The sequence below is a fragment of the Carcharhinus amblyrhynchos genome, chromosome 25, assembly GCF_965287045.1.
Source record: "Carcharhinus amblyrhynchos chromosome 25, sCarAmb.v2.hapA, whole genome shotgun sequence".
Taxonomy (NCBI): Eukaryota; Metazoa; Chordata; class Chondrichthyes; order Carcharhiniformes; family Carcharhinidae; genus Carcharhinus; species Carcharhinus amblyrhynchos.
In genome coordinates, this window is record NC_137348.1 from 29,437,381 (window position 1) to 29,449,880 (window position 12,500).

Genomic DNA, 12,500 nt, shown 5'->3' on the forward strand with positions numbered 1-12,500 from the left:
CCCTTGAAAGACTCCCACATGCCGAATGTGGACTTGCCCTCCAACAGCCTATCCCAGTCTGTATCCCTAAGCTCCTGCCTAATCCGGCTGTATCTAGCCTTCCCCCAATTTAGCACCCTCCCCTTAGGACAGCACTCATCTTTTTCTATTCGTATCCTAAAGTAGACGGAGTTGTGGTCAATATTAGCCACATGTTCACCTACCGCAACCTCAAGCACCTGACCCAGCTCATTTCCCAGAACTAAATCCAGTTTAGCCCCCTCTCTAGTCGGGCTATCTACATACTGCTCCAAGGATCCTTCCAATACACATCTTACAAATTCCTCCCCGTCCGAGCCTCCTGCTCTAGGCACTTTCCAATCCACCCCAGGGAGATTAAAATCTCCCACTACAACAACCCTGTTCTTCCTACACTTATCCAAAATGTCTCTACATATACCCTCTTCCACTGCCCGCGGGCTGTCGGGCGGCCTGTAGTACACCCCTAGCATAGTAATGGCTCCCTTCCTATTCCTCAACTCCGCCCACAGAGACTCAATTTCCAACCCCTCTATGTTATCTTCCCTCTGCACTGCTGTGATGTGCTCCTTAACTAAGAGCGCCACTCCCCCTCCTCTTTTCGACCCTCCCGTCACGCCTAAAACACTTATACCCAGGAATATTTAGCTGCCAGTCCTGCCCTTCCTTTAACCACGTCTCCGTTACTGCCACCACATCTAAATTCCTCGCGCGCATCAAGGCCTTAAGTTCATCCGTCTTACCCGTCACACTCCTCGCATTAAAACAATTGCACTGAAGATCCTCAGGCCCACTCGGATCCTCCTTCTCTTGGGAGATTTTCCTCTCATCTAGACTTACCCTGTCACCCAACTCACTCCCACTCCCAGTGCCTACTGAGCTATCTGTCTCCTCCCCACCCCCCCTCCATATTAGTTTAAACCCTGCCGAAACACTCCAGCTAACCTCCCAGCTAAAATATGTGTACCCTTCCCATTTAAGTGTTCCCCATCCCACTTGTACAAGTGCCCTTCCTTCACAAAGACTTCCCAATAGTCTATAAAACTAAAACCCTCTGTCCTGCACCAATCCCTCAGCCACGCATTCAGCTGTAGGATCTCGTTATTTTTATCCCTGCTATTACTGGGCACTGGCAGCAGCCCAGAGAATGCCACCCTGGAGGCCCTGCACTTCAGCCTGGCCCCCAACTCCCTGAACTGCCTACTTGTATCCCCTCTACTTTTCCTTCCTACGTCCTTCTCTCCTATGTGTATAATTACATCCGCCTGGGTCCCTTGGCCCTTCAAGATTCCTTCTACCCTCTCCGACACATCCTGTACCCCTGCTCCAGGGAGGCAGACTACCATCCTGGAGTCCCGCTTTTGCTCACAGAACCGCCTATTAATTCCTTTAACCCTCCCGTCCCCCACCACTATCTCACATCCAGCCCCCTTCCTTCCCTCTGAGGCATTCTGGTCTTCCTCTCTTGTCCTTTCCACCCCAGTTGTCGCCTTACCCCTGATATCTTGGGAGACTACCTCTGGGGTAGCCTTTGCACCATTACTCCTCCTCTTTTTCCCCTTCCTAACTGTAACCCACCCATCCCCCCTCCTAGGCTCTGGGAACCCCTCGTGACCGTGGTTCCTATTCATTATTGCCTCATTCTCCCTGACTAAAAATAAATCCTCCAGCCCCAGCTCCAATTGCCTAACCCAGGCCCTCAAACGCTGCAACTCCAGACATTAGGTGCAGAAGTGGACTTTCCGGAGATGCTGCGTCTCCAGGAACTCCCACATATTGCATCCAACGCAGCTGACGTGTCTCCCAAAGGACCCTGCCATTTATTTGACCAACCTTAGAATTAGGGACACAAATGGAAAAATTGGACCAGTAACTCACCTTGCCCAAGCCTGCTCTCGCCTAAGCCCTGTGAGCCAAAGCCCTTGCAGCACTCACTCAGCACCCACCTCACTCCACTGCCCGCTGTCTACTGCAGCCTTCTTTTTGTACTCCCGCGCTCGCTTCCCAACTGCCCTTGCACCTAGGTCCTGCTACGGAAAGCGAAAACTAACAAAAACCCCGTGAACCGGCAATACAATTGAGAATTAAAGTACAATCGCAATTCAAGCCACCAGTACACTGCTCTGGAGAACAATGAGGGGGGAGCCTGGGCTCTTTCACAGAATTGGTGCAGAATGGATGGGCCAAACGGCCTCCTTCTGCACTGAAGGGAATCTGTGTCCTTCAGATAGATCTTTGCATCTCACTTGGTTCAATTTAATTACCTGCCTTACACCAGTTAATCAATCAATACAGGATTGACTCTGACTCAGCAATCCCTTCTTGAGGGCAATAATGGATAGATAGGCAATAAAAGCTGGCCTTTCCATGAAATAAACAAAATAATCTGAATCCATTTGCCCTAATGTTGTACTTTTCTTTGTTTTCTGGTGATCTGTGCGTTAAAACGCTAGTTTCAAATAGAATCCTGTGTGTTTTGGATTTGGGTCACCATGGTGACAGAATAAAAGACTCTTTCTTATTCTTCAAGCTATTTGAGTGAGTTGTTTTCTGCGAACACTAAGTGAGTTTCGGTTGCACTATTTGTTGAGTAAATATTGATTAAGCTTGCAAAGTTTGGAGTACTAGGATCAGAAAACATTTTCCCTCATTCAGTAACAGAAGTTGTTCTTGTATTGTAGCAAACTCTTATTAAATGTCTTTCAGTGGCTTTTTCTGCACATAACTGCTATTACTATGACAAGCCTTGAGCTTCATAAATAGAGGTTTGCCAAATACAAGCGCGAGGAAGTTACGCTATTCTTTATAAAAATTCTATTTAGGCGTAGCTAATTTGGTCACTACATTTTAGGAAGGATGTGAGGGTGCAAAGGAGATTTACCAAAATGTTTCCAGGGATGTGGGATTTTAGCTACGAATTTAAGTTAGATAAGTCTGGATTGTTCCCGTGTCACTAAGGAGACTGAGGGAGATTTGATGGATTATGCAGGACTATGAAAGAATTAGATAAAGTAGCCAAAGGAAAACTTGTTCCCTTTAAGCAATGGCACAAGGTAGAGGGAAGGACCCAGCCTTAAGGTTTTGAGCAAGAGATGCAGGGGGGATGCGAGGAAGAATGTTTTAACACAGCAAGTGGCAACAACCTGGAAGTGGCCATCTACGAGGACAGTGGAAAAGGAAATGAAGAATGATTTCAAAAAGACTTTAGATGAACACTTGAAGGCATAAATTTGCAGCATTCTGGGATTAGAGTGAGGATATAGGGCTGGCTTGATTGCCTTGTCAAGAGCTGGCATGAACTTCATGGACCAAATGGCCTCTTTCTGTGCAATGATGACTTTCAAGGGTAGAATAGAATAGAAATGTAGAAACTAGAAGCAGGAGTAGGCCATTTGGCCCTTCAGCCTGCTCCGCCATTCATTTTGATCACGTGTTGATCATCAAATTTAATATCCCGATTTCATTCATCCCCCCCCTCCCCAATATCCTTTGATCCTTTTAGCCCCAAGAGCTACGTCTGTAAAAACATAGAAGCATATTCACGGGTTTCTCATATGCACTCAGTTGACGCATTTACAGAACCAAATATAATTACTGATTTGTGCCAATATTTGAATCTTCTTTGAGCAGATATGGTTTTTGTTAATATCCAGCATACATTGTGATGATTCTAACAAAGAATTAACATATAAAGATCTCAGATTCATTTATGTTTTGTAATGTGCTTTTACTGTTAGTTTCAGTAATTCCTGCAGTTTGACAACTGAGCAACAGGATGATGACAGAATGTAATTGCTCCTTCAGAGAGCTAGTTTGGTCATGAAGCTTGTGAAATGGGAGGAACATTTTTGGACAGTTAGCGCTTAGCAATTAAAATAAGTGAAAAAGGCCTTTGTAAGTTACAGCTGTCAGAGCAATTACTATTGTCAATTTTTTTTAGAAAAATCTCTGCTATAAATGAGTATTACAACTGGGGTGGCAGGAGTGTGTGGATTACTTAGCCCCTCGATTATGCAAGTCATATTATGAATTTATAAATTCAATTTACTCACCAAATTGGCTAAGAATCTTTAATCAGATTTTTTTCAATAATTGTAAAACAAAACATTTTTAATAAGTTGCAAGCATTGGTTAACATACAATTCTACTTTGGAAGTATAACTATCTGTTTTTAAAAGTTCCCCTATCCACACAGACAAACAAACAGATAGGCACTCTCTACAGAGATGGTCTTTAGAAGATAGGCATTATAAAATAAAGGATAAAATTCAAAGGGCCTTGATGCTGTCGATCTAGAGTTCCCTCAGGTGAGAATGGGCAGGGGTCCCGATGGATATCCGGAAGTTTTCACCAACGGGACTTTAGCATAGAGAATATGCTGGATCAGTTCTTCTCGTCTCAGCTTTGCAGATCCAAATGCAGACATGTTACACTCAGAAGAGGATTCTCTGGCAGCAGATTGAGAACCAAGCATACACACAACAGTGGTTAGCACAGCTGCTTCACACTGCCAGGGACCTCGGATTCAATTCCCTGCTAAGGTGACTGTGTGGAGTTTGCACATTCTCCCTGTGTCTGCATGGGTTTCCTGCACGTGCTCTGGTTTCCTCCCACATTTTGAAAGACGTGCTGGTTAGGTGCATTGACCCAAACTGTGGCAACAGGGGAATTTCACAGTAACTTCATTACATTGTTAGTGTAAGCCTTACTAATAAATAAGTGTTACTTTTTTGGGGCAGGGCAAAGAAAGAGGGAGGGTCCAGTAGGGTGGCCTTCCTTTCTTAGCTTATTCCCCAACAAGATTGACTTCCAAACCAGCAGGTTCAGAACTTAAAGGTTGTTTCTACCATATGATTTCTAGTAAGTCACTAACCTTTGCCTTTTTGTTGTTTCCCATCAATTAAAATGATGGAAAGTTCAAAGCAAACAGATCTTCCTCAAATACCATGCAGGTTGGGTGATTTCTTAGAAGAAGGCAGACTTAGAATCATAGAACCCTACAGTGCAAAAAGAGGCCTTCGACCCATCGAATCTGCACCAGACACAATCCCACCCAGGCCCTACCCCCATATCCCTACATATTATACCCACTAATCCCTCTAACCTACACATTCCTGGACACTAGGGGCAATTTATTAGCACAGCCAATCAACCTAACCCGCACATCTTTGGACTGTGGGAGGAAACCGGAGTACCTGAAGGAAGCCCACGCAGACATGAGGAGAATGTGCAAACTCCACACAGACAGTACCTGAGCCGAGAATTGAGCCCAGGACCCTGGAACTGTGAAGCAGCAGTGCTAACCACTGTGCTACCATGCCGCCCTGAGACTTGATCTCAGTCTGAGATGAACTTAAGACCATTTTTTCTGTCCAAATAATGCAACGTCTTTAAAAAAGTTTTTCAAGATATGATTTTTCCAGTAAGGAGTTGCACATTTTTCATTTGGGTCTTAACACTTTTTCTACACTGGCGTTAATGGAATTGAGAACCACAGGCAGCTTCTGAATCTATGAATTGATGGTGCTCGTAATTTCTGTGACATTGTGCATCACCAAGATCAGGTGTCGCATTCGAATCATGCAGGGTCCCAGTGTGAAAGGTAATTGAAATGGGGCCAAGTTTGGGGAGGATGAGGTTCAGAATGGAGAAGGGAAAAAAAACAGAGGAAGAGAGAGATTTTAGCAGGATTATGAGGAGGCTAGCTCTAATCAATTAATTAATGCTCGGCAGGGGAGGGGCCAGACAGACCATCATGCTTGTGCCAGCTTTCTGTAACAGCGACTCAGCTGGTCACACTCCCCAGCTCTTGTTCCGTAGATCTGTAAATATTTCCCTTCGGATGCTTCCGCAACTCCCTTTTGAAAGGGATGATTGAATCTGTCTCCATCATGTTCTTAGGCACTGCATTCCAGATCCTAACCCACTCGCTAAGTAAAACATATTTATCATCTGTCGGTATTGATTTATAGTCATTGGAAAAAGAACCAGTTATGCTCTGCCACATAGCCAATTGCCCCGGGCTCGTAACCAGTTGCCCTCTGGACAGTAACCTTACCACCAGTTTCTCCATATTTACTGTGTTTCTTTTTTATTCATTTGTGGGACATGGGCGTTGCTGGTTGCCGACATTTATTGCCCATCCCTAGTTGTCCGAGGGAAGTTAGAGTCAACCACGTTGCTGTGGGTCTGGAGTCACACATAGGCCAGACCAGATAAGAATGGCAGATTTCTTTCCCTAAAGGACAGATTGGTTTTTATGATAATCGACAATGGTTACGTGGTCATCGTTAGATTCTTGATTCCAGATTTTTAAAAAAATTAAGTTCAAATTCCACCATCTGCCACGGCAGGATTGGAACCCAGGCCTCCAGAACATTAGCTGAGTTTCTGGATTAATAGTCTAGCAATAATACCACTAGGCCATCACTTCTCTAAGGCTACTTGTGATTTTGAACATTACAGTCAAATCTCTTGTCAACCTTCCCTGCTCTATGGAACCTCAGTTTCTCCAATCTATCCACCTAACTGAAGTCCCTAATCCCTGGACAGATATTTGTAAAAAGTAGAAATAAGGATCATGTTGGAGTTCTTATTATGTCTTTATTATTTTTTGGTCACAATGCCTTTGTCAAGCTGAGATCAATCACAATTTCAGATGAACGATAGCTTTATATAAATGGCAAATGTGACATCCTTTTTCACAGTTTTTAACACTGATTGCAAGGAAATAGGCCTTGTTGAATCTACGAACCACCGCCCCTCTCCCCAGTGTCTCTTTGGTAAAATTTGAAGCCTAATGATAAACTGGGTCTGCAGTTTCAATACTGGAAAAGAGCCCAGTTTAGTAATCAGAAGGCGAGAGTGTAGACACCTTAGCCTATAAGAATACAAATTAAACAGGTGTTGGTATAACAACTGTCCTTATGCATTAGAAATCTCATCCAATTGTAGAGGGAAAAACCACTTAAATGTTTTTAATTTAGGTGACTCAGTGAGTGTAGTTACCCAAAGCCGTGCCACATGACAAAATTCCTGATCGCTGGGGGAGAAATCACACTCACTCAATGCGACAGCTATCCCATCCTAATACTAGTGCTGCAAATGACGACTGTATTTTTCAGCTTATGCATGTAAATATTTGCTTGTGTCTCTGCCCTTCAACCCTTGAGAATTCCCTACCAAGAGACATCTTGCTTTTTTTGTTCCTCCTTCCATGCACCACTTGTATTTGTGCTCAGACCCAGTTCCACAATCTGTGCTCAGATTATTTATATTTGGGGTTTTAATGGAGCTTGCCAAATGTGGACATGCCAATTGTCATTTGATTAAAATTTAAATGAAAATAATGACGGTCATTTGTTCCTTATTGCAAACTCTGTCCTAAACTCTAGTAAAAAATTACACCTCATACCTTTGCAACTTTAGTATTTATGCACATTAAATAAAAATATAAAAAGTAATTATTAAGTTTATTTTATTTACTTATTAGTCACGAGTAGAAGTCACACTGAAATGAAGTCACTGTGAAAATCTCCTGGTGGCCACACTCCGGCGCCTGTTTGGGTACACTGAGGGAGAATTTAGCATGGCCAGTTCACCTAACCAGCACGTCTTCGGACTGTGGGAGGAAACTGGAGCACCCAAGAGGAAACCCGCGCAGACACGAGAATGTGCACACTCCGCATGGACAGTGAGCCAAGCTGGGAAGTAAACCCGGGTCCCTGGCGCTGTGAGGCCGCAGTGCTGACCACTGTGCCATTGTGTTGCCCGATTAGATTAGATGGGAGAAGTGAATTGTATGATGAGAATACCAGGACAACTCATACTGAAATGATATCCCTTGAAGCGTACTTTAACCCTGTCACAGAATCACATTTAAAATGTGTGTTAGAGTATAACATCATTATTTCAAGTCAAATCTCACAACAACTTCCCTTGTTTTCTATTAAAAGCAAAGTTGTGGGTGCACCCAGGACTATGTATTGCCATATAGACTTTGTTGATCAGAGTTATTTCTTCCTTGTTTTTAAAGGATCATTTGGTGTGTTTCCTCCCTGGGACCTTAGCTTTAGGAGCTCACCATGGGCTTAATGCAGATCACATGGAGTTGGCAAAGGAGCTGATGGAAACCTGCTATCAAATGTACGCACAAATAGAAACTGGATTAAGCCCAGAGATTGTACACTTCAATCTGAGTCCACACAGCAGCAAGGATGTAGAAGTTAAGGTAGGTGCAAAGGGAATTGTTCATTTTAATTTGGTTTCTCCTGCAGGGGTACACAAAGAACAAAGAACAACACAGCACAGGAAACAGGCCCTTCGGCCCAACGAGCCCGGGCCACCATTTTAACATTATGAGTGCCCTCCCCTACCCATGACCTTTGTCTACACCTACTGGGGAAGATTAAGGGAAGACTAATTTAGGGACAATTCGTTACACCTAACAGCACGTTTTTGGGATGTGGGAGGAAACCGGAGCACCCGGAGAAAACCCACGCAATCACGGGGAGAACGTGCAAAGTCCCGCAGACACCGGCCCAAATCCATGTATCTGCACAGCAAACAGTGATAGTCACTGAGCTGTCATGTTGACCGTCAGATGGTCCAGTTCAAGCATACACTAACGACGTGAAGCACTAGGCAACTCTCGAAGCAACATCCAAGAGCAGCCCTCGCACGACCCACCGCGTGTATGCCCTTTGTTGGTCAACAAGGCGGACCGAATCACCTGTGAAGTAAAAGAAAAGACATCAATAAACATGCAAAACTTAGACATTTACGGAATCCCCAGGTGCAGAAATAAGGCAGATATTTTTGGAAGGTCCATAGGAATCAATTGATTCCCAGGGATGTCCCAAAGCTCTTGATCTTTATTTAGAAAAGTCTCCTGTATCCCTCCATCTCTAGTCCGCTCATGTGCCTGTCTAAGTAAGCCTTAAACAACCCTAGCGTGCCTGCCTCCACCACCCTACTTGGCAGTGCATTCCAGGCCCCCACCACCCTCTGTGTGAAAAACCTCCCTCTAACATCCGAGTTATACCTCGCCCCCCCCCCCCCCCCCCCACCCTAAGCCCGTGGTCCCTCGTAATTATTGTATCCAACCTAGGAAAAAGCTTACCTCTGTTCACTTTATGAATACCCTTCATAATCTTATACACCTCTATTAGATCTCCCCTCATCCTCCGCCTTTCTAAGGAGAACAGCCCCAATTTGCCCAATCTTTCCTCGTAGCTCAGGCCTTCCATACCAGGCAACATCCTGGTAAACCTCCTCTGCACTCTCTCCAGGGTCTCCACATCCTTCCGGTAGTAAGACAACCAGTACTGTACGCAGTACTCTAAATGCGGGCGAACCAACGTTCTATACAACTGCAACATTAGACGCCAGCTTTTATACTCTATACCCCTCCGTATAAAGGCAAGCATACCATAGGCCTTCTTCGTCACCTTCTCCACCTTTACTGCCACCTTCAAGGGCTTGTGTACTTGCACCCCCAGGTTTCTATACTCTTAATAGGCCTACCATTTATCATGTAACTCCCCTTTACGTTATTTCTTCCAAAATGCATCACCTCGCATTTATCTGGATTAAATTCCATCTGCCGTTTCTCTGCCCAATATACCAGCCTATCTATAACCCGCTGCCTGACACTGCTCACTATCAGCAAGTCCAGCCGTGTTCGTATCATCTGCAAACTTGCTGATCACACCACTTACTCCCTCTTCCAAGTCATTTATGTATATTACAAATAACAAAGGTCCCAGTACTGAGCCCTGTGGCACACCACTAGTAACAGACCTGCAGCTAGAAAAGGACCCTTCCGCTACTACTCTCTGTCTCCTATTACCAAGCCAGTTCTTAATCCATCTAGACACCTGTCCTTGTATCACATGAGCCTTAACCTTTTCCACCAACCTACCATGAGGGACTTTGTCAAATTCCTCTCTGAAATCCATGTAGACGAATTCCATGGCTCGTCCTTCGTCGACTGTTTTTGTCACCTCCTCAAAAAATTCTACCAGATTCGTAAGGCACGACCTCCCCTTTACAAATCCATGCTGCCTCTCACTAATCAAATTCCGCACTCTAAATGCTTATACATCCTATCCCTAAGAATCCTTTCCAACAACTTCCCTACCACTGACGTCAAACTCACCGTCCTATAATTACCCGGGTTATCCCTACTACCCTTTTTAAACAACGGTACCACATTCGCTATCCTCCAGTTCTCTGGGACCTCACCTGTGTCCAAAGAGACAAAGATTTGCGTCAGAGGCCCAGCAATTTCATCCCTCGTCTCCTGAAGCAGCCTAGGATAAATGCCATCAGGCCCCGGAGATTTAACAGTTTTAATACTACCTAAAAACCCTAACACTTCCTCCCTCGTAATAGATATTTCCTCTAACGGGTCTACAACTCCCTCCAAGACAGTACCTGACAACAGGTCCCTCTCCTTCGTGAATACTGACGCAAAGTATTCATTCAGGATCTCCCCCATTCCCTTGGACTCTAGGCATAGTTCCCCTCCTCTGTCCCCAGGAGGACCAATTTTTCCTCTAACCACCCCTTTATTCCTAACATAGGAGTAAAATGCTTTTGGATTTTCCTTAATCCTGTCTGCCAAGACCATTTCATGCCCCCTTTTCGCCCTTCTAACTCCCGTTTAAGCTCTCTCCTACTCTCTCTCTATTTCTCCAATACTCTCTCTGTTCCCAGTTGCTTAGACCTAACGTACGCCTCTCTTTTCCTCCTGACCAAGTTCTCAATCTCCCTAGTTATCCACGGCTCCCTGATCCTACCTTTCCCATCCTTCCTCTTAACCGGCACATGTCTTTCTTGCACCCGTTTCAGCTAAATCTTAAAATACTCCCACATGCCGAACGTGGACTTACCCTCAAACAACCTCTCCCAGTCAGTATCTGTAAGTTCCTGCCTAATCCGGCTGTATCTAGCCTTCCCCCAATTCAGCACCCTCCCCTTTGGACAGTACTTGTCTTTTTCCATTAGTATCCTGAAGTAGACTGAATTGTGGTCACTGTTCACTACATGTTCCCCTACTGCAACCTCGATCACCTGACCAGGCTCATTTCCCAGAACTAAATCCAGTATAGCCCCCTCCCTAGTCGGGCTAGCTCCATATTGCTCCAAAGACCCTTCCAGTACACATTATACAAATTCCTCCCCGTCTGGACCCCCAGCCCGAGGCACCTTCCAATCCACCCCAGGGAGATTAAAGTCTCCCCCTACAACAACCCTATTTTTTCTACACCTATCCAGAAGTTCTTTACATATCCTTTCTTCCACCTCCCGTGGGCTATTTGGTGGCCTATAGTACATCCCTAGCAAAGTGATTGCTCCCTTCCTATTCCTGAACTCCACCCACAGCGACTCATTTCCCGACTCCTCTAAATTATCCTCCCTCTGCACAGCTGTAATGTGATCCCTAACTAACAACGCCACTCCCCCTCCTCTTTTTGACCCTCCTCTGGCACGCCTGAAACACTTATACCCAGGAATATTTAGCTGCCAGTTCTGTCCCTCTTTTAACCAAGTCTCTGTCACTGCAACCACATCTAAATTCCTTGCAAACGTTAAGGCCTTAAGTTCATCCGTTTTACCCGTTACACTCCTCGCGTTAAAACAGACGCACTCCAGACCTCCAGGCCCACTCGGATCCTCCCTCTCCTGGATGATTGTCCTCTCGTCTAATCTTACCCTGTCACCCAACTCGCTCCCAATCCCAGGGCGTATAGAGCTACACGATGGCATTCGATCTTCCTCAGAAATATACATCATAAGAAAGATATATATGCACTGTCTACGACTCCATTCGAATCACATGTCAGTTTGCTGGCAATGCACGGGTTATCCATACTTATAATTAAATGTCATGTCAACCAAATGTTGTCTAAAATGCTGCATGTTAAAACCAGAGCTATGCATAAACCTCAGACAAGCATGCCTAAATGTAAAACTAAATTGGCTTGGCATTCAATTGAGAAGTAAGGCAGTGAGAATGCATTCAACATTGCTACACTGTGGTGGATGAACGTTGTTTTAACTTGCCAAATGTTCCCATCTAGGTTGACAATTAGAATGAAAGTTACTTCACTATTAAGTTTTATTTATTGTTGCGTTCATTAATCGTTATAATCAGATGTGCGTAATAGATTGCAGCTTTGGAGAATTACAGCCTGCCTTCGCCCAGAATGATGTACCAAGCTGAGAATGTAGCATGCGATTTGATTAATATCAACACTATTATATGATAGAGGAATTATACAGCAGCTTGTCTTTTACCATCACCAAGTTTATTCTACATACAGTTAGGGTAGCACTGTGGTTAGCACTACTGCCTCACAGAGCCAGATACTTGGGTTTGATTCCCCACTTGGGTCACTGTATGGAGTCTGCATGTGTTCGTGTGGGTTTCCTCTGGGTACTCCGGTTTCCTTCCACAGTCCGAAAAATGTGCTGCT

General features: G+C 44.7%; 1 protein-coding gene across 2 annotated transcripts in view; it reads left to right on the forward strand.

Moving 5' to 3' along the window:
* LOC145358438 (endoplasmic reticulum mannosyl-oligosaccharide 1,2-alpha-mannosidase-like) overlaps positions 1-12,500 on the forward strand; it is a 59,178-nt gene that overhangs the window by 41,727 nt on the left and 4,951 nt on the right. For both annotated transcript variants that reach the window (XM_080212520.1, XM_080212521.1), the window contains exon 12: positions 8,054-8,248. In XM_080212520.1, coding sequence (XP_080068646.1) covers positions 8,054-8,248 — 195 coding nt within the window. The remainder of the gene's footprint in view (positions 1-8,053; positions 8,249-12,500) is intronic.